The 22,828-nt window shown below is 46.8% G+C and overlaps 1 protein-coding gene across 1 annotated transcript in view; it reads left to right on the top strand.

The window, feature by feature from the left end:
* Positions 1-22,828, top strand: part of GARS1 (glycyl-tRNA synthetase 1) — a 127,883-nt gene that overhangs the window by 18,633 nt on the left and 86,422 nt on the right. The window contains exons 2-3 of the mRNA XM_082259058.1: positions 5,843-5,944; positions 14,453-14,555. Of these exons, the coding sequence (XP_082115184.1) occupies positions 5,843-5,944; positions 14,453-14,555 (205 nt within the window). The remainder of the gene's footprint in view (positions 1-5,842; positions 5,945-14,452; positions 14,556-22,828) is intronic.

The raw sequence follows: 22,828 nt of genomic DNA, 5'->3' as shown, positions 1-22,828 counted from the left end.
ATGGTAAATACTAGGGATGCACCGATCCCACTTTTTTACTCCCGATCTTTGGCTTTGTGAAATCGCCGATACCGATCCGGAAGTACTGTTTTGTGAGCTCATAACAAAAGAATACTTCCGGATAGGTATCGGCAGATACCTTTATAACAATTGTGCATTCAAAATCTAAAATATCATGTAATCAAACACAAAGAATAAAATGTAGTCACAAGAAAAAAAAACTGTTTATTGCTTGAACATACAATAGCAATCAAACAGTAAACATTGTAAACTAAAGTGCAAAATCCTGCAAAGTGCAAACAGGAATTTAAATAACCGGATCGGCCCGTGGGTCTGCTAAATTTTACAGATCTCCTATCCAGCTATTTCTTCTGTATCGGGGCCGATATATCCGATCCCAATATCTGATCGGTGCGTCCCTAGTAAATGCGATGGGGTAAAGCACCTGCCGATGGACATGCATTACAGAGTGGCAACATCTTAACACGCGCGGCAAAAAGATAAAGTGCATACACCGCACTGAATCACAATGCGCGCCAATGTGTTACCGAAGGAAGATCATTGGAACAGTCCCTTGTAAGAAATATGGAACAGCAAAGTAAAACCATAGGAGATGCATTTAAAATAGCATAGTTGATGGCACTTTTCCACTGCAAGTACCGGCTCGGCTCCACTTGGCCCTGCTTGGCTTAGTCGGCCGCCTTTTAAGATTTTCTCTTTCTATCGTTTGTGCCTCTGATCTAATGGCTGTTTTTTTTAATCTATTTTTTTTTTTTGGGTTGGTGGTTTCCCCATCTTGTTGGCACAGATTTGTTTTTATCTGTTCTAAATCTGTATTAGTTTCCCATTTTGGGCAGGCGGTGCTCTGATATAGGTGCTTATCTAAACAGCTTAGTGAATTACTGCTTTTTTGTCGCTCGGACTCTCCAGTGTGTAATCGCAGTTCAGCTGCTTTTCCTGCGATTTCCTTTAGATGCTACCGACCGGGGCTGCTTGTGGAGCTGGTGGGGTTGTATCTCCCAGACTCACTAATGGGAGGCTGTGGTGGGTTTTGATATAGATTTGCACACAGGGAAAGAATCAGTGTAGGACAGCCACCTCGCAGCACTACCAATCAGGAAGCGGCATCTACATTTGCAATGGGTGGTATGGCTGGTCCCAGTGGTGTACTTAGGTTTTGTGCTGCCCTAGGCCTGACTAAACTCGTGCACCCCCTAATTTAAATGACCCACCCCTTCCTGCCAAGGCCACACCCTTTCCTGTTTAATACCCCCCGTCATCTGTAAACCACACCCCTTCCTCTTTAGGCTTCACCAGCGCAGCAGCTGGTGTGAATGGACCCTAAGCTGTGTTGAGAGGCTTTTGCTTGCTTCAAGTAGGTTTTTCATACCTATGCAATTGGAATGCAAAATCTGCATTAAGCACAGGTAAATGCAGGTCAGAAGGAGGTCAAGTGCACCTGTCAATGAATTCTGAATGATCACTGAAACATCTCAAACTGATGTCAGAACAAATGCCAGTTCTAAGGCTGCATTCACATGTCAGCTTATAATCGCGGGCAGAACCGCCGCGGTTCCGCCCGCGATTCGGAGATTTATTGCAAATCGCGGTACGCCTAGCGTTGCCCGTTGATTTGCAATAGCCCCCCAAACGCCGAGCGATGTTGCCGCGATTTACGCCCGCCGAATCGCGGCAACATCGCGCAAACAAAATCGCGGGACGCAATACGCTCCAAAGAAGCTCTTGTACTTTTTTGGAGCGTATTGCGTCCCGCGATTTTGTTTGCGCGATGTTGCCGCGATTCGGCGGGCGTAAATCGCGGCAACATCGCTCGGCGTTTGGGGGGCTATTGCAAATCAACGGGCAACGCTAGACGTCCCGCGATTTGCAATAAATCTCCGAATCGCGGGGGGAACCGCGGCGGTTCTGCCCGCGATTATAAGCTGACATGTGAATGCAGCCTAAGGGATAACAAAAGCACTTCCAGTGGTGGAAGTGCTCATATTCATCTGCTAAAATGCCCCTAAATGACATCACATTGGGCCAGCAGATAGGGTTGGGCTAAATCCATATTTGTGGATTATTGGACATACAATGCTGATCTAACCACACAGGTACCGCTCTCGGCTGTCAGTGCCACTTATCCCAGGAGGAACGCTGGGGATGGGGAACTGTCCAACTACAGTTCCATTTGAAGGTGGTCATGTGACATTCACAAACCAGTTTAATAGTGAAAGCATTACGACTCAATCAGGCCAAAAATGACCCCAAAATGTGTCGGCACACAGACTGAAAGATCTTTAACCTGTGTATTTTAATTACAATACAATTTGATTAATAAAACAGGATTAACTGGCATTAAGATGTTCCTATAGAGAAAAACCTAAGACAAATCAGCAGGTTGCAAAAAAGTATATGTTCCAGCTTTACTTCTCATCCAGAAGACTACAGAAGCCCGGTATGCCGCACATGAGGGTAGGCGGCACATTAGGCTGCTAAGACCTGCAGCCAGTGCCACACTTACTAGTATTGGCAGCCACCAGTTGTATCATAGTGGCAGCAGTGCGTCCGCTTTATGGGGGCACCAGACCTATTTGCCTCCTAAGCCCTGCCACCCAGCCCATTCCTGCCCATAAGACAGTTTTTTTTTTTACCTTGGGTAAAAGACCTTGAACCTTAAAGAGGAAGTAAACCCTCCTCTGCAACTTGTACCTATAGGTGATCCTATGATAAGGCTTACCTATAGGTACTGTAAATATCTCCTAAACATGTACCGTTTAGAACAGGCATGTCCAACCTACGGCCCGGGGGCCGCATGCGGCCCAGAACTGTAGGCAATGCAGCCCACTGCCCCCTGACAATTTATTTTTTTGCTGGGAAGGAAGTTGAGTCGGGGGCACGGCCACAGAGGCAGCCTTGGAGGCGATCATCCACTAGTTGTGTTAAATTAGTGCTGGGGGGTGGGGGGCGTGGCGGCACGGTAAGGGTGCGGCGGTGTTTTATTACTTGTATATCTTAACTAATATTATACATTTTATATGCGGCCTGAGAAAATTTCTCTACACTCAATGTGGCCCGGAGAAGCCAAAAGGTTGGACACCCATGGTTTAGAAGTTATTTAGCTTGCATGCAGCCAGTGACATCACTGGCGCATGCGCTCTCAAGGAACGGCCGCACATGCCGTTCCTTCAGAGCCCCGTGCCGTAAACGTCGGCTCCCGCGCGCATGCACGGGAGTGATTTCACCGCGGCTCCAGCCAATCAGATGGCCGGGTGCCGCAAACCCGAAAGAAGGGCGACTGAACATGTCACCCGTGAGGGAGGTGAGTGAGCGGCAGTGAAGAGGTTCGTTCTAAGGTAAGTATTTCATAATGAGCTAGTATGCAATGCATACTAGCTCATTATGTGTTTCTCTTTCAGGTGTTTATTTTTCTTTTAATTCTGAGGTTTACAACCTCTTTAAATCTGAACCCTCCGGTCTTCCCTTCAGTCTTGCACAGTTGTACGGGCTCCTCTCCTGTACTGAATTGGCTTCCTCTGATTTCAGTGTGCATTAGAAGCTGCATTGATTCAGATCGCCTCTTTTCCTGGCTGGAGGACGCTCAGCATCTAGAGCAGCCTTTCTCAACCTTTTCAACACAGAGGAACCCTTGAAATAAATTTCTGGTCTCCGGGAACCCCTGCTAAAAATGAAAAATCTACAACTCATGATACATTAGTGTGACAGTCAGTGGGTAGAATGCTCCTTACTCTTGTCATCATTGGGAAGATTTACCCCCCTTACAGATGGATAAAAGGAACAATGGTGTCATTGGGAACTTATCTGAGAGGCAGAAATTGTCCATTGCTCAGCAACCTCAGGAGGAACCCTGATCTAGATCTTTCCTCTCCAGCCTGATTGTTCAAAGCCCACCTTTTTTCATTCATTGGATTTCAGTTTTCAGTCATGGAGGTTCAACATTACATATGGTGTTGATGGGTGTCTTTTTTACCCTATGTCTAAAGGTTCATAAGGGAGCAAAACAGTCTTTTTTCAAGCAAGCATCATTTTAATATTAAACTTGCCTTTTTAGCCGATCACTTTCTCCTTTCTATTCTTTTTTTCTCTCCCATCTTTCTTTTTCTTTTATTTTTTTTTCCTTTCCTCTTGCTCACACATTTCATATAACTTTTTCTCCACCAATGTATCCTTATCTCTTTTCAGTGTGTAGATCCATGTAAAGAAGTAGCTCCTGGCATTTAGGGCCTTATTTCCGGATGTTCTTGGGATGACTTGCTCTGTCAATGATTATTTCATTGTAACCTGATGATTCCAGTTGACATCAGTGTCAGTGTCCCATTCACGCTTAGCCTGAGCCCTTGTATTGGTGCAATAACAAAGGATTAGAATCTGAAAGTAGTAGGAGGTTTAGCCCATTAAGCTGCATTACAAGCAGAGCTATAACTATTGCTGCTTGTAAAGAGGCGGCTTATCAGAAGTCTTGAATGAGACATCGCTTGTCCTGTGTGTCAGCCACAGTGTCACAAGGCAGAAGACAGGTTACATCAGACCTTTAGAAGTTTCACTTTGTGCCCATGTGTTTAGCTCCGCTGGTAGTGGGCTTGGGCTAATGGGACTCAGGAGACTGCAGATATACTAAAGGAGACTGCCTGAGATTGCATACATATTACAGAGGAATGGCACTGATTGCAGATATATTACAGGAGACTACCAGAGTTTACACGCATGCTACCGGAGACCACCAGAGACGTCACGCATGCTACCGGAGACCACCGGAGACGTCCCCTCTGGCTGCCGGAGGCGTCCCCTCTGGCTGCCGGAGGCGTCCCCTCTGGCTGCCGGAGGCGTCCCCTCTGGCTGCCGGAAGCGTCCCCTCTGGCTGCCGGGGACCGCCGGGGACGTCCCGCACCAGAGACATCACGCATGCTACTGGAGACCACCAGAGACGTCCCGGCAGGCTGCCGGAGACTTCAGACATATAGCAGACACACTAGAGGAGGCTGTCGGCGCTTGCAGACAAACTAGAGGAGGCTGTCGGCGCTTGCAGACAAACTAGAGGAGGCTGTCGGCGCTTGCAGACAAACTAGAGGAGGCTGTTGGCGGCGATTGCAGACAAACTAGAGGAGGCTGTTGGCGGCGATTGCAGACAAACTAGAGGAGGCTGTTGGCGGCGCTTGCAGACAAACTAGAGGAGGCTGTTGGCGGCGCTTGCAGACAAACTAGAGGAGGCTGTTGGCGGCGCTTGCAGACATACAGGAGACTGCCGGGGTCTGCAGCCACACTATGGGAGACTCCCGGGGTCTGCAGCTGTGGTACATCAGACTGTATGGATTAGTGTTCCAATTAATGTCTGCTGGAACAGTGGGCGGCACAAACACCTAAAGGGTAACATGTGGCCCTTTTGGGTAGAGGTCCCAGTATAGGGCTCTCCTGCACGTCCTGCTTTGTGACTCACTAACCTTTTTGATTTGGGTTTAGTTGCACTAAATAATAAAAATTGTTGGTTCAGTTGCTAAAAACAAATATGTCTTCGATATTCTTTCCCATCCCCCTCTTCGACTATGGCCCAGTGGTCACTATGCTTGTCAGCTTATTTATCAGGAATTGTCTCACAGTTGCCCCGTTCATCTATGGTCACCCATTCTTCCTGAATCACCCCACTCTTACGCCTTGTGTCCAGAATACTGGTCTTTACATAAACTATTTGGGTGCCCTTGATTTTATTGGATCCAGCAGAGTTTTTTTTTTTTTTTTTTACATCCAGTATATATTGGCACTGTATTTATTTGCCACTTTATCAGGTTCACAATGCTCTGTCTTGACCTTCCTCTCCATTTTGCAGGGTGACATTGTCCGAAAGTTAAAAGAAGAGAAAGCTCCTCAGGTGGATGTGGACAGAGCCGTGGCAGAGCTGAAAGCCAGAAAAAGGACTTTGGAAGCCAAGGTACAAATCTTTTTCCGCTCACTGATTCTCAAACAAAATCTTGACAGCTGGATTTATTGGGCCGTGTTTTGCAAACAGTCAGTTGGATTAATGTGTTGTACGGTGAACTGTTTATGACCTTCTTATTAGAACTTAGACCTCAAAAAGAGGAACTTCAACCAAAACGTCCTCTGCTTGTATAGGAAAGGGGTTAGAAGCCCTTACCAGGTGTTTGTGTTCCCATTGGAGAAACTTAGAATTTTTTTCTTGCCTTGGGGACATGAGCAGAAGGGAAAGTCTTTAGAGCCTTTCTGATGAAGATAAAGCAGTATAAACCTTGCAGAGGCTGTAACCCCACAGATCACTGGGAGGGGTTATTTTAGGAGGAGTGTGGCCAAATTAAAGTGGATGTGGTCAGTGATGATGGCTAATTGGAGCATTGGTTGGCAATGTGCCCCCCCCCCCCCTCACCTGGTAATGTCTTACTCATATTGGTGATCAGTAGGAAGTCCCAGTAATCTCTCCTTCAACATTCTTTAAAGTAACATTCCCCTTTAACTTCTATGTTGAAGGTCAGCGGAGAGCCCCAAGAAACATCTACTCTTGCCTTGATGGTCAGTGTGCCCCTCATTATACTGCCTCAAGTATACTGTTCACCATATGCTGCTTATTATAGTATTAGTAAGTATCACCATTGCCAACCCAGTGCCACCATTATGTCCTCTGTGCCACCATAACCTCCCTCGAGTACAACTATCATGTTGCCCATCAGTAGTGCTTTCCTTTCTCCTTGTCATATCCTGAGTGGTGCAAGGAAGCAGCAGCAAGACATAGCAACTTGTTCTGGCACTCTGGTGGCCAACAAATCCACCTCTCGCATCCATCGCAGGCACTTGCATGTGATGTCATCAATAAATTCTTGGGATGGATGCTAGGGAAGAATTGTAAGGATCAGAGTGGCAGAATAGGTAGCTTTATCTTGCCACTGCTTCCCTGCGCCGCTCTGGAATTGGGAAGGAAAACTACAGCGGACGAAGGGGTGGCATGGCGGAAAGGTGATCTATCAATCTCCTGGCAGCAGTTGATGGGTAGGTCACAAATGAGTCGTTTCTGACCCTTGCGCTAACACTTTTGCCACTCATTTCCAGATTTAAAGGGAATTTCTGCTTTTGTGCTTTATACTTTTCCTTTAGCACCATGCTTGATGAAGAGAACGGTGTTGCTGAACTATAGTCATCACCTAATAAATTATTCCTCTTCTGTTTTTGTTTTTTGTTCTTCTCTGTGGCAAATCTAATCCAACAGAGTGCTTCCAGTCCTTGCAGGTCTGGTGTCCTAAGTAGACGCACTAGATCAGCAATAGGAAATGAGGTGCACAAGTTATTTCTGTACTCTCCTCTACAGATCCATGCTTCTTTAAAGAGTTTGTAAACCCATTAAAATGTTTTATTTTATTTTTTTCAACCTGAGAGAGAAACGCATAATGAGCTAGTATGCATCGCATACTAGCTCATTATGAAATACTTACCTTAGAACGAGCCTCCGCCGTGCCGCCCACTTACCTGTATGATGGGCGACATGTTCAGTCTTCCGGGATCGCGGCATCCGGCCATCTGATTGGCACGGGGCTCTGAAGGAACAACACCAGCGGCCGTGCCTTCAGAGCGCATGCGCCAGTGATGTCACTGGATGCATGTAAGGTAAATATCTCCTAAACGGTACATGTTTGGGAGATATTTACAGCACCAATAGGTAAGCCTTATCATAGGCTTACCTATAGGTAAAAGTTGCAGAGGAGGGTTTACTTCCTCTTTAAAGGAGAAGTGCAGGCAAAATCTAACTAACTCTAAACCTGCTCTGTGCCACATTCTAAACCTAATCTATCTAACCCTGTAAAGGAAAAACTGCTGTACTTGCCTTTTCTGCACACAATCCGGTCCGGTCTCCAGCGGTGGAAGGTCTGTGCAAGAGAGGACAGATAATGGCTGTGAAATGCCTGAAGTGACGTCACCCATAGAGTTACTATGGGGCTTTCATTGTTGGATGCCTCTCCTGCACCCGCCTCCACGCTGAAACCGCCGTTGACAGCTCAGCGTGGGCCAGACCGGATTGGCTGCAGAATAGGTAAGTACAGTGATTTTTGCTTTACAGGGTTCGATAAATTAGGTTTACAATGTGGCATAGAGCAGGTTTAGCGTTAGGTTTTGCCTAACATCATCTAGCTCAGTGTTTCTCAACTCCGGTCCTCAGGGCACACTAACAGGCCAGGTTTGCAAGAAAACTGAAATACATCACAGGTGATATCATTTGCTGTTCAGTGATTGCAGTATTCTAGTCTGAATCTCCCCAAGGTAATACTTAAAATCTGGCCTGTTAGTGTGCCCTGAGGACCGGAGTTGAGAAACACTGATCTAGCTCATGTACACCTCTCTACCGGTGCACTTTAAAGGACAACTTTGCCTGTAGTGAAATTGTCCTTTTATTTATATATATATATATATATATATATATGTATGTCCCCCTCCAACTTCTTGAGTGGCAGCTGTCTACCAATATACTTATCAGTCCCCCTCCCAAGTTCTTCAGTATGCCGGGTGCAGCACAGCCATTGCAGAAATAAGTCTTGGCCTTATCTAGCTCCTACTGTGCATGTGTGCCACTGGGTCCATCCATATGGATAGTTGGTACTTAAGGTGTCCCCCAGCTATCCAAAGGAGTACATATACCCTGATCAAAAAAATTAAGGAAGTTTGAAAACACATCAGATCTCAATGGGGAAAAATATCATGCTGAATATCTACACTGGTATGGACTGGGTAATGTGTTAGGAACAAAAGGATGCCATATTGTTTGATGGAAATAGGGTTTCCATCCGTCCGGATTTCACAGACAGGATCAGAATCGGATGGCAGCGGGTGTCAGCAGAGATGTCTCCGCTGACACCTGCTGCTCCATAGGGATACATGGATAATCCGATCAGGTCCGCCTAAAAAACTGACAGGCGGATCTGATCGGATCGTTCGTGTGAAAGGGGCCTTAGAGCAGGGTTCTCTAACCTTTCTAAGCAAAGGGCCAATTTAATGTACTTCAGACTTTTGGAGGGCCGGACTGTGGACAGTGGGAGTAGAAAATGCCTCTGACTTGGTGGTCAGCAGGACAGTCATCACTGGTAATAATGGGAAGAATAATTTTCATAGTTACACTGGGAGGAATAGTGCCCCGTCATCGGTACCCGTGGGAAGAATCGTGCCCCATCATTGGTATTAGTAGGAAAAACCTCCCCATCATTGGTGTCTTTGGAAGGAATAGTACCTCATCTATGGTCAGTAGGAGGAATAGTGCTCTATCTTTGCTGTCAGTGGAAGGAAACAGTGTCCATTGTTGGTGTCAGTGGGAGGAATAGTGCCCTAAGTGCCAGATAAGGGCAAGCAAAGGGCCACAGTTTGAAGACCACTGCTTTAGAGTGTCCTGTAGAGATTCTAAGCTTGGAAAACTGCTTTTAGAAGGCAGTAGGTGGCAAATGGTGGCACATAATATTTAATCATCTACAGCTCCACAGAATATTGAAAATTCAGGGTCTTTCTTTTTATAGAAACCAACCCTCACCTAACAAAGCCCATGCACCATATTTATAGACCAATAATGGTGTGAGCCAAAGGGCCAACATCTAGCTGTAATTGGCATTTACTTGCAAGAGCACCCTGCATTTCAGGGCCCCCAACATTAGAAACGTTATCTAGACCAATGGTTCTTAACCTTATTAAGACCAGTGTTTGGTAGATTTTTCCAAAACCTTTTTTGTCCCAAAAGGTAAAAAAAAAAAAAAATAGTTTATTCACACAACATGTATTGAAATTCTGATAAACTCTGGATGGTGTCACTGTGGGGGGAATAAGGATTCTTGAGGGGGTTAGGGGATTTAGGGGTGCACCTAATTGCACCCTCAGTTCCCCGCTTCTGCTTGTGCAGCCACATCCTGTGGATTCCATCCAGGGAGCAGGCTGGGTTAAGAGTCTGAGTAACACCACTGGGTTAACACCGCTTTTTGCCCCGTTCACTGGGCTTAGTCACGGAGACCGAAATGCGTCGGGGGTGGCCAGGATAGAGAGAGACTGCGGTTGCTGTCATCTCTCTGATGTATGGAGTTGTACAGTGTGTTTCGTTCTGAGGCTTATGCCTCGTACACACGCAACGATTATCGGCCGACCGATCGTCCGACTTTTGTCCAGAGTTGTTTTGTTGGTTGGAATGTGCCTAGACTGCACACAAATTTTCTCGGCCAACAAAAATCTACTTCAGAAGTGATGTCATGTGATGGTTTACTTTCTGTGTGTTTTTTCTTCTCTGAGCATGCCCAGTCTTGCTCATCAGATTTTTGTCTGCCGAAATCTGTACTGACTGACAGAAAATCGGACGTTGTGTTGACGGACAACAAAAATTTTATAGCCTGCACACCAGATTTTATTCAGCCGAAAAGTCGGAGTCGGTTGTTGGAAGCATCATATTAACAAGCCGAAAATCAGCCGATCGGACGTTGGCCGAAAATTCCTGGCCAATAAACGATTCGTGTGTACGAGGCATTAGTGGTGCAGCAGACTTGGTGGCCCTGTAGGAGTTGAGGATTCTGGAGGGAGCTGAGGGACACTGGGGAATAGGGTCTCTAGAGTGGGCTGGTTGGGGTTTTGCAGAAATAATGTGGGAGACTAGAGCGCATTGCAGGGACTTGAGGAGCACTTTTTGGTGGAACAGCCGGTGGCTGGAGGCTCTGCAACAAGCTAGGGGGCACTGGGAAGCGGCCTGGGGGTGCTTTGAGAGGTTGAGGGGCACTGCGGGCCACTATAAGAGTTTGGAGTCACAGTGGAAGGTTAGGGGATCCACAGCTAGTTGAAAGCCCTGGAGGACAATGGCCATGGCTGAGACATTGAGAACCACTGCTCTACAAAAGCCCAACCAGGAAGCAGCCTTCCTTCCTGAGAAACTCTGAAACACCCTCCAGTACTGCTGTATGGCAGTGGTTTTGAAATGGTTACACCCCCCCCCCCTCCACCCAAATTCTCAAAAGGTTATATACCCCCCACACTTATGTTCACCTGCAGTTCAGGTATTCAGAACACCGAGAACTGAGAGAACATTGCTAAGTCACCCTTGCTCGGTCTGCTGTCAAATGTATTGATCCCTAATGTGAATGGAGTTTTCGTGTATACATAAACAGAACTGTCTTTTTTTTTTTTTATGGCATTTTAAGAAAAAAACGAAAATGTTCATCAACATGTGAAGGCGCTTATAAATAAACACGGAAATAAATACATTATATTTATTCACCTTTAAATTGTGTATCATTTATTACCCAATAAATGTACATTTCTAACTATAGTAGTAGTAATTGTTCCATAAAGCTCTAATTTTGGCTTGTTTATTGTACAGAATTCTGCCCAGTTTATAGTTGGCGTGCTCCAGTCCCAAGTGGGAACACCCAAATTTGCCAACCAATCTCTGAAGCATCTACAAGTAAAACCTGCATTCAGTTGGCATCTAGTCGCTAATTTGTGACTAAACCAGTTTTCTTTTAGCTTGTGATTTGGTTGTAGTATTATAGAGGGAGACATCATAATTGTAGGCCAGACATTGAAATGGAAATGAGAAAAATGAGAAGGTTTGAACAGGGAGATCCCAGCTCTGATTTTAAAGTAAACCTGTCACTTCAAGTGTCTACCATTGCCTTGTCCACTAGCAGCAGAAATTGTGTTTGCAGCTCCCAGTCTAACCTCAGTAACTCAGGGATGTTCTAGGTTTCCTGCCAGTGATCCAATGTGGAGTTAAGGAGCAACTACCATCACGAGCCAATCAGAGCAAAGTGTCAGTGTCTGCATATAGCCAACCCTCCGGCTGCATTCACACCTGAGTGTAGCGTCTTAGTATTTTTCTGACCTTTTTGTTTTTATACAGTGTCTTTGTCTTTGAACTTAGGTTTTTTTTATTAGCCAAAAGAGAAAACTATCATCTGTTGCATCATCACTGTTGCTAGGTTTTTCAGCTTTTCCATCAGCTTTTATTTATTTTTTTATATTAATTTTATTTTTTTGTTAGGGTAAGGGATTAAGGTTGGTATCAGGGGTTGGGGTTAGGGTAAGGATTAGGGGCTAGGGTTATTTATTAAATGTACCCTCCACAGCTCAGTGCTCCAGTGAGCGAGGATGGGGCAGAGCAGAGAGCTGCTGACTGACAGTAATCCATGTCCTTAGTCTGCTTGTCTTCAGCAAACTGGGCTTTCTTGTGCATCATCTTTAGAAGAGGCTTCCTTTTTGGATGACAGACATGCAGACCAATTTGATGCAGTGTGCGGCGTATGGTCTGAGCACTGACAGGCTGACCCCCCCAACCCTTCAACCTCTGCAGCAATACTGGCAGCACTCATACATCTTTTTCCCAAAGACATCCTCTGGATATGAAGCTGAGCACGTGCACTCAGCTTCTTTGGTCGACCCATGCCGAGGACTGTTCTGAGTGGAACCTGTCCTGTTAAACCGCTGTATGGTCTTGGCCACCGTGCTGCAGCTCAGTTTCATGGTCTTCACAATCTTCTTATAGCCTAGGCCATCTTTATGTAGAGCAACAATTCTTTTTTTAGATCCTCAGAGAGTTCTTTGCCATGAGGTGCCATGTTGAACTTCCAGTGACCAGTATGAGAGAGTGAGAGCGATAACACCAAATTTAACACACCTGCTCCCCATTCATAACTGAGACCTTGTAACACTGAGTCACATGACACCGGGGAGGGAAAATGGCTAATTGGGCCCAATTTGGACATTGTCACTTAGGGGTGTACTCACGTTTGTTGCCAGCGCTTTAGCCATTAATGGCTGTGTGTTGAGTTATTTTGAGGGGACAGTAAATTTACACTGTTATACAAGCTGTACACTCACTACTTTACATTGTAGCAAAGTGTCATTTCTTCAGTGTTGTCACATGAAAAGATAGAATAAAATATTTACAAAAATGTGAGGGGTGTACTCACTTTTGTGAGATACTATAAATCTATACAGAATATCCTACATAAATTGGCCAACAATCATGTCCTCCTTCTGTCTAAGGTCCGATGCTGGAGCTTGGGTTGGCAGGGATTCTGCAATGGAAAGACAGGGAGGGAACATGGCTGGGGATGTACACATGTCTGGAGGTAGACTATACGGCAGACAATGCCCCAGTTGGGTCTTGATGACGGCGTCTCTTTAAAGAGAACATGTCGTCAGTGGGCATTTGTCTTAATTGGAACCTCCACTCTTTACTTATGTCTTACCTCTCCAAAAAAACTTTTTCTTTCGTTCATTGACTAGGTCCTTACTCCTGACTAGGCAGAAAAAAGTACCTATAGCAGAGAGGGAGTAATACCCCCTGGGACTGCCCATAGGTGTAGCCAGACTTTTTTTTTTGCCTACTCCTGTAGGGGGCACTATAACCCAATGGTTAAGAAGATCAGGAGATGTGTTTGTTAATGAACATCAGAGAAATGGATTTTACAGTAAGTCAAAAAATCCCATTTCTTTTAGTTAGATGTGTATTCTCTCCCCATCAGAGCAACAGTGTCGGGCTGTAAGGCTCATGCCGGAGCTTAGTGTAGCTAACAAATACCAACTCAAAGGTGCTGTCAGTAGTACCTGAAACTAAAGGCTTTGTTCTTTGGCAGTTTTACCTTCCTCCTGCGGCCTAGACGGAGTGTTGGTAATAAGCCCCGAGCTCAGGGAATAGAATGGTCAGCCTCTATGGGGAACGAACAGGCGGTCAGTTCTGCTCTGACAGGGAGAGAATACAACTAAATGACAGCACACACAAAAAGAAAAAAATTGGCTCGAGTTTGGCTTTACCAATTTCCGAACCACCCACTATGTATATATTCATCATTACTTTGACATTATATACCATTGTTCTGGAAGAAGTTAGCTGCCATAACCCCAGTATATTTTTATACAGTGGCCGAATTGGCGTTCAATAAAAGTGGTCCTGGCGGTGTATTTGTCACAGGATCACTTTTATAGGCAGCGGAAGAGGTGCACCATTTCCTGCTTGTGTGATTGGCTCACCAATTTTCCCAGAAGTCTGCCTAAGATACAAGTCAGATTGCTGGCATCCCCTGCAACAAAAATGTCATTTTTGGTGAGATACCACGTCTAAAGGGATGCAGGCCCAGCAGCTTTCATCATTAGAGCCCTGCAGCTGCCACAGCTGACAGATAATTATGAAACCACTCCCATTAGACCCACTCAGTACAGAGGAACAAACAATGATTTCTTCAGAATAACAAAAGGTAGGAATCTGCAACAAAGTTTGTTAAAATTCTTGCAATGTACAGAGATCACACAGAGGGGAATGTTTTTTTCTCAACAAAAGTGGAGTTATGCTTAAAGTTCCTAAAGTAGCTGGAGAGAGAGATTAGGAATGGATGATTGCAAAAAGCACCAACGATCCCAGTGACCAGTTGTTCTGTATTGGCATGTCATACTGGTCCCACCAATCTGTATTTATGTTTTACAGGAGCTGTCTCTTCAGCCCAAGGATGATATCGTGGACAGGGCCAAGATGGAGGACACGCTCAAAAGGCGCTTCTTTTACGACCAGGCTTTTGCCATTTATGGAGGTAAGCGGTGGTGAGGACGACTTTTGCATTTGGAGAAAACTGCAGAGAAGGAATAAAAGCAATTCCAGTGAGTGTGGGAGAAATTAAAGTGTAACTATACTCGCAGAAATACCTCATTCTAGCAATGTGGTGATTAAGAGTCGGTTCACACTACTCCGACTTGGGACACGACTTGTGTGCCCTCAAGTCGCCCCAAGTCTCTTGTCATTACAAATTCAATGTAAATGAATGAGAGCCGTCTTAATATGCACTACTGAAGTCGCTCCGACTTCAGAAAAGTTTCCTGTACTACTTCAAGGCGACCTCTATCCGACTTGTGCACATAGACTTCAATGGGAGTCGCCTCTAAGTCGGATCCTTATCTATTTTCAAGCGACTTGTTATCAGACTTTCCAGGAAGAAGAAAAAGATTAGCCAGGCATTCCCCACAAAGTCGCCTGTCATTTAAGTCTGTTCAAAGTAGTGCACAAGTCTCTTACAAGTCTCTTACAAGTCTCTTACAAGTCTCTTACAAGTCTCTTACAAGTCTCTTACAAGTCTCTTACAAGTCTCTTACAAGTCTCTTACAAGTCTCTTACAAGTCTCTTACAAGTCTCTTACAAGTCTCTTACAAGTCTCTTACAAGTCTCTTACAAGTCTCTTACAAGTCTCTTACAAGTCTCTTACAAGTCTCTTACAAGTCTCTTACAAGTCTCTTACAAGTCTCTAAACAAGTCTCTTACAAGTCTCTTACAAGTCTCTAAACAAGTCTCTAAACAAGTCTCTAAACAAGTCTCTAAACAAGTCTCTAAACAAGTCTCTAAACAAGTCTCTAAACAAGTCTCTAAACAAGTCTCTAAACAAGTCTCTAAACAAGTCTCTTCTTCATGGGGCGGCTTTCTGGTAGCGGTAGTGTGAACCGGCTCTTAATCTCTGTGGCTACTATTCTATTTTCTTTGGCTACATCCAGGTGCTGGTTTTACAGTCTCTTGAATTGCTGGTCAGGAAATGACATTATCCCACGCATGCGCACATCTATCATTCTAGCACAGCTGCTGTGTGCTGGAAATGCCATCTGAGCTGTGTGTGTGTAGCTCAGTGTGCATTCAGTACAAGCAGGCAGGTAAGTGTTTGTTATTGCAGAGGAGACATAGTATGTCTCTTCTGCAACAAAGATCTGCTTGCAAATTTTTTTTATTTTTATTAGTATTATTATTAACCTCTTTGCGCAGACAGTGCGCAAATGTGCGGCCTCTCGCTGGATTTGTGCACCGAAATGTGAACAAACCTGTGCGGAGAGCACTCGCCCTGCACGCTTCCGGCAGAGTTACCGGCGCCTAACGGAAAGCTCCCGATCACGACATGCAATCGTGAGCTTTCCAATCATGTGACAGCCAATCACGGCGGTCACATGACTATAAGCCCTGCCTTCCAGCATCAGAAAACCCTTAGAGGGGCGGAAGGCGCCGGCGTTAAAGTAGAATTATCCTCACTCTAACTAGTCTTTGAAATGTCCACTCCTACACTCCTAACACCTATGCTGATTAACCTGTATAGAAAAAAACATTTATGCCTCGTTTCCACTGAGCGGAACGGTTCGGGTCGGTACAGTTTGGAAGGGTTAGAATGGTCTGGTCTATTCAGGTGAGCGTTTCCACTGCAAGTCGGGCCACCAGGGACCATGCAGGGTTTACACCAAATGAGGTGTTTGTTTTGCTCTTTCATTTGACGTGAGCATTGAAGTTTTCCTGTCCGCCAATCAGTGGAATCTATCGTGTGACGCCAGTAGCTCCGCCCTAACCGTACCGTACCATTTCCTATGGCCCTACATCTGAAGCAGCACCAGGAATGGTGCGGTTTGGTTCAGTTGTATGGGCCACTTTCATAATGGAAACACCCAAAATAGCGTACCGTACCGAACCGACACGAACCGATCCGCTCAGTGGAAACGAGGCATTATATGCCTACTTATTCTTAGCCAGCTCCAGTTTGATCACGTTATCCCGTTGTCAGGCAGGGGAGAGGAGAGAGAGCATTTCACAATGGCTGGGAATGCCTGGGAGCGGTGATGTCACCTATAGTCTCCCATGTCCCAGCAGTTGTCAGTTCTCCCTCCTCTCCCCTGCAGCCCCACTGTTGGCCGACAAAAGGGATCATGTGAACTTATTGGGAGTGGGCTGAAAATGGGTATAAGCATTTGTTTTTTTTGTTTTTTTAAAGGTTAGCCAGCATGGGTGTTAGGAGAAGGGGACATTTTTAAAGTGATTGTAAAGTCTCGTTTAAAAAAAAAAAAAAAAAAAAAAAAAAGTAAACGTTATACTTGCCACCTCTGTGCAGTTGGTTTTGCACAGAGCAGCCCGGATCCTCCTCTTCTCTGGTCCCTCGTTGCTGCTCCTGGCCCTTCCCTCCTGTTGAGTGCCCCCACAGCAAGCTGCTTGCCGAGCCGAGTCACAGCTCCCTGTGTCCATTCAGACACAGAGCCATGACCCAGCCCCGCCCCTTCTCTCTCCTGATTGGCTGACTGACTTTGACAGCAGCGGGAGCCAGTCACGCCACTCAGCCAATGAGGGGAGTCCTGGGCACATGAGAAACCCCTGCAACCTTGCTGGATAAAGATGGGCTCAGGTAAATATGAAGGGGGCTGCTGCACACAGAAGGTTTTTTATCTTAATGCATACAATGCATTAAGTTATAAAAACCTGCTGCCTTTACAATCACTTTAAGACTAGTTAGGTTTAGGCTGGATTTCTATTTTAAGTTTGGTTCCACTTTAAAGCATCTGAGCACCACAAGCTAAAAAACACAAATACATTTTTAATATTCAAAGCAAACTCCCTTATCCATCCATGTATCCGTGCTTTGTTTGGTTGAGAAATCTTTTTAAAAAAACAACCCCCTAGTCTTTCTGGCTGTGGCCATCTTGAGTAAGGGCAAAGGATTCAAGTAGTATTTACTTCCTGGACTACATCTGCCCTTAACTCAAGCACGCTGGCAGGGAGAGTGTTATTTTGCAGAGAAAACCCCTCCTTCTCTCTTCCCCTCCTTCTCTCTTCCCCCCCTCCTTCTCTCTTCCCCCCCTCCTTCTCTCTTCCCCCCCTCCTTCTCTCTTCCCCCCCTCCTTCTCTCTTCCCCCCCTCCTTCTCTCTTCCCCCCTCCTTCTCTCTCCCCCCCCCCCTCCTTCTCTCTTCTCTCTTCCCCCCCCCCCTCCTTCTCTCTTCCCCCCCCCCCCCTCCTTCTCTCTTCCCCCCCCCCCTCCTTCTCTCTTCTCCCCCCCCTCCTTCTCTCTTCTCCCCCCCCTCCTTCTCTCTTCCCCCCCCTCCTTCTCTCTTCCCCCCCCTCCTTCTCTCTTCCCCCCCCTCCTTCTCTCTTCCCCCCCCCCTCCTTCTCTCTTCCCCCCCCCCCTCCTTCTCTCTTCCCCCCCCCTCCTTCTCTCTTCTCCCCCCCTCCTTCTCTCTTCCCCCCCTCCTTCTCTCTTCCCCCCCCCTCCTTCTCTCTTCCCCCCCTCCTTCTCTCTTCCCCCCCCCTCCTTCTCTCTTTCCCCCCCCCCTCCTTCTCTCTTTCCCCCCCCTCCTTCTCTCTTTCCCCCCCCCTCCTTCTCTCTTCCCCCCCCCTCCTTCTCTCTTCCCCCCCCCCTCCTTCTCTCTTCCCCCCCCCCCTCCTCTCTTCCCCCCCCTCCTTCTCTCTTCCCCCCCCCCTCCTTCTCTCTTCCCCCCCCTCCTTCTCTCTTCCCCCCCCTCCTTCTCTCTTCCCCCCCTCCTTCTCTCTTCCCCCCCCTCCTTCTCTCTTCCCCCCCCCTCCTTCTCTCTTCCCCCCCCTACTTCTCTCTTCCCCCCCCTACTTCTCTCTTCCCCCCCCTCCCCTCCTTCTTCTCTCTTCCCTCCCCCCCCTCCCCTCCTTCTTCTCTCTTCCCCCCCCCCCTCCCCTCCTTCTTCTCTCTTCCCCCCCCCCCTCCCCTCCTTCTTCTCTCTTCCCCCCCCCCCCTCCCCTCCTTCTTCTCTCTTCCCCCCCCCCTCCCCTCCTTCTTCTCTCTTCCCCCCCCCCTCCCCTCCTTCTTCTCTCTTCCCCCCCCTCCCCTCCTTCTTCTCTCTTCCCCCCCCTCCCCTCCTTCTTCTCTCTTCCCCCCCCCCCCTCCTTCTTCTCTCTTCCCCCCCCCCCCTCCTTCTTCTCTCTTCCCTCCCGAAGAAGACTCCTGGGATGTATGACATAATTTAGCTAGGCAGGAAACCAGAAAGTAACTGGAAAAATGTATAAAAAAAAAAAAGTTCAAAACAAGTATATGTACGCAGGTTAAGTTACAGTATAGCTGTGAAGTGCTGTTCTGTCGTTCCCCCTGCAAATAATAAATTGCTTCCTACTATCCCTGTCTGTTCTGAAACAAAACAGCCGACAGGGACGCTTGGTCTCAAACAGGTAAAAAAAAAAGTATATGTGATATACATTTCTTATTTATTTACTAATGATAGCAGCATGAGGATTACAACTAAATAATGTTTAGTAGGAGAGTGATGTTCCACTTTTAAAGGGAAACTCCACTTTTGTAGGGGAAAAAAATAGCAAATAAAGAAAAAATAATATAGAGTATACAATTGCAACACGAATCATATTGTAATTGAATGTTATAAAAAAATACCTTTCCTTTTCAATCTGCAGCTGTCATTTTCTGAAAATGCAATGCAATATGGCCGCCTGGAGCTGTTCTGTACACAGAATGTATACTGACCACACCCCCAGAAACATCATTTTCCTGCTTGTGTGATTGGCTCACCAATTTTCCCAGAAGTCTGCACTAAGATTTCTGGCATCCCCTGCAGCAAAAATATTTTTGGCGAGATCCTCCCAATAGAAACACGTCTAAAGGGATGCAGGCCCAGCAGATTTCCTCATTGGAGCTCTGCAGCTGCCACAGCTGATAGATAATTATGAAACCACTCCCATTAGACCCACTCGGCACAGAGGAACAAACAATGATTTCTTCAAAATAATAAAAGTTAGGAATCTGCAACAAAGTTTGTTACAATCCCTGCAATGTACAGAGATCACCCAGAGGGGAGTGTTTTCTTTCTCAACAAAAATGGAGTTACGCTTTAAGATACAGAGCATCCAAATATACTTTGGATCCCAACAATAACCTTACAAGGTTTTTAAAAGCAGTTGTATATTTCTTTACCCCTAAAGCAACCCCCCTCCATGCAGACTTTCTCTTACATCCTACAAATATGCTAATTTACATAGCGGGGTTAGTATAGCTCCCACTTTACTTCTGTCCCAGTCAGACGGAAGCACTGCCATGCTCTTATACCCCAGCACTAAGGTCTCCGTCCTGAGACAAATCCTGGGGCTATGTGTTTTGTGAAGGGACTGAGATGCAATCCAAGCGGTGGGATATAAGAGCCCTACAACGCTTACATCTGAGGGAGCCTACTAAATCCCGGCATGTAAACAATCGGATTTGCCGGATGTAGGTGGGAGAGCCTGCATGACGGGGGGCTGCTTTTGAGGACAAGAAATGTTTTAACCCTGGTAAGAGCGTTATGCCCGGGAATTGGGTTTTATAAAAAAAAAAGGAGGGGTTTCTCTACCCCCTATTGTGAAATATTTAATATGCCAGCTTATTTTTGTACTGTGGCTTCCCGTTTTGTGATCCCTCTATAATTATATTTCATAAATCTGGGATTAGAGCAAGCTCTTTGTTGTAACAACAAACTATGCAACATGTCTTTTGCACAAAAGCGCAATAAAGTGACCCTGTCTTTAAACACTTCAACTCCGGAAGATTTACCCCCCCCCCCCCCCCCTTCATGACCAGGACATTTTTTGCAATGCAGCACTGTGTTACTTTAAAGCCCCGTACACACGTACCGATTGTCGGCCGTGGGTTGTAGGTTTGTTAGTATGATGCTTCCGACAGCCGACAGCGCATTTTCGGCCGAACAGAATCTGTCATGCAGACTTAAAAATTTTTGTTGGCCGTCACCAGAACAGCCGATTGTTCGCCAGTCAGTACAGATTTCGGCCGACAGACAGCAGATTAGCAAGACTGGGCATGCTCAGAAAAGAAAAAAGACAGGGAAAGTTAACCATCACATGACATCACTTCTGCAGTCGGCTGTTGTTGGCCGACAAAATTCGTGTGCAGTCTTTTGCAGTTTTCAACAGACACGACAGCCCTGGACAAAAGACGGCCGATCGTTCGGCCGACGATCAGTACGTGTGTACGGGGCTTAACTGACAATTGCACGGTCATGAAACACTGTTACCAAATAAAATGTGTGCCCTTTTTTTCTGCAAATAAAGCTTTCCTTTGGAGGTGTTTGATCATCTCTGCATTTTTTTATTTTTTGCGCTATTAAAGAAAAAAAAAAATAAATTAAAAAAAGTCATTGAAAGACACAGCTCCTGGCATTCTTGACCATTGGGTTATGCTGCCCCCAACAGGAGTAGGACACTTGGCAGAAAAAAATCTTCTGGCTACACCCATGGGCAGTCCCAGGGGGTATACTCCCTCTCCCTGCTATAGTCACTAAGTTATTTTTTTTTCTCTGCCTAGTCTGGAGTAAGGACCTAGTTCCTTGCTGGGATCTTTGGTCCTTGCGAAATTTTTTGGATAGAATTTTTTCCTCCTGGATTCTTCCTGTGAGATCTACAATCAACTGCCAGACTCAGCGATGGGCTGGATAATCTAGATCCAGTAATCACCCCAGTCTGGCTATGGAGTGCGTGCCTCAGCGAGCGCTAGGTCGGCCACGACATAGTCCCACTGGACGGGGGCTGCCCTGCAAGTTAAAGGCCTCACGATGACTCATATGACCTGGCCTTGGCCTGAGTTGCAGCGTTCCTCTTGGCCGACAGCCCCCCATTTCGATGGAGAGGAGGATCTGTCTGGAGCCGTGCCCACCTGGTTCCTGGTATGGTGAGTAGCTGTCCCCCCCCCCCCCCCCCATCCCTAGGGGGTTTTGGGGTGGATGTAGGCCCCCCTCCTTGGGACGGCCAGACCCCTGGGTTCCCCTCCTTCTGCAGGCACCCCCCTTGCCAAGTTCCTCATCCTTCCCCGGCCAGCGACCGGACGATCTAATGACCTGGTCTTGCCTGGATCTGTCCTGAGGTCTGGTCTCCTGATTGCTGGACCCCTATAGGCCCCGTGGTGCCGCCATTTTGTTATAGCCTTGCGTATTCCTATACATGGCGGCCATGCTTGTGTAGTTCAGGGGCCTTTTTTTTTTTTGGTTTGCATTGCAAATGGCGGCGGCCATGGCAGTGGAGCCCCGTGAGTGGCGATTTTGGCGGTGGGAGCCCCTCCTTATCCCCTGGTGCTGACTCCTGGATCATTTCGTTTCCTCATCGCTGCACGTGTAGTGCAGATTCTCCTGGTGGATTGCAGGTGCCTGTGTCGGCGGGTGGTGAGTCTGGTGGGGTCCTCTCCCTCTCTGTTGAGAATCGTCTGTGCGTTGTGCTTGGCAACCGGGTGATGCTGCCACCACAGTGGGGGTTGTCCCTTAGCAGTGTGTTACACTTTTTGTGGGGTCCCCCTAGTGACTCCTGGAGTCTTTGGAGCTCGTTTCCCTACCTGAACCCCTCTCTGAGGCTGCGGGGACCTCCCGGTCCCAACCATCCATCCATGCACTGATGGTCCTGGAGTCCCTTGTGTCCCAGGTGGAGGAGACTCCTGAATCTGATTCGACCACATCGAACGTGGGTCACCCTGCCGGGTCTGCGACCACGCGCCTGGAATCCTCTGGCAGCGAGGAGGATTCCTCCACATCTGTGACAGTGCATGAAAAGGCGCTGGTAGAAGCACTGATTGTATCTGTTCGTGAGACCTTGTGGATGGAGGACGCAACTGAAGCTGCGTCAGAGCCGCGGGTTCCTTTTGGTACTCGCAAGACATCTAGAGTGGCAAAGTGGTTTCCTTTCCTTGCATATTTTGACAGAATTGGAATCAAGTCCGCAATACCCGCCTCTGACCTCCCGCTTTGTGTAATCACAGCGAGAGTGAGCTGCCTTCAGCGACCCATTGTACCTTTAAAAGAAGATTGTGAATATATAACCTTACCTTAGTGATAAGAGAGGGGGCGCGGAAAAGACGTACTCTGTGTGCCAATGGACACATACAGCAAGGCTCAGGAGTGAGCATGCATGAGTGCCCCCAGAGCAAACTGCTTGCTATGGTTGGCACGCGGCCAGCAGGAGGAGCCAGGAGTGCTGGCGGGGAAGCCCAGAAGGGGAGGATCAGGGCTGCTCTGTGCAAAACTATTACACAGAGCAGGTAAGTATAACCTTTTTTTTTTATCTTAATG

This window comes from Pelophylax lessonae (assembly GCF_965119305.1).
Source record: "Pelophylax lessonae genome assembly, chromosome: 5".
NCBI lineage: Eukaryota > Metazoa > Chordata > Amphibia > Anura > Ranidae > Pelophylax > Pelophylax lessonae.
Note: the sequence above shows the minus strand (reverse complement) of the source record. Positions and strands in the feature narration are given on the sequence as shown.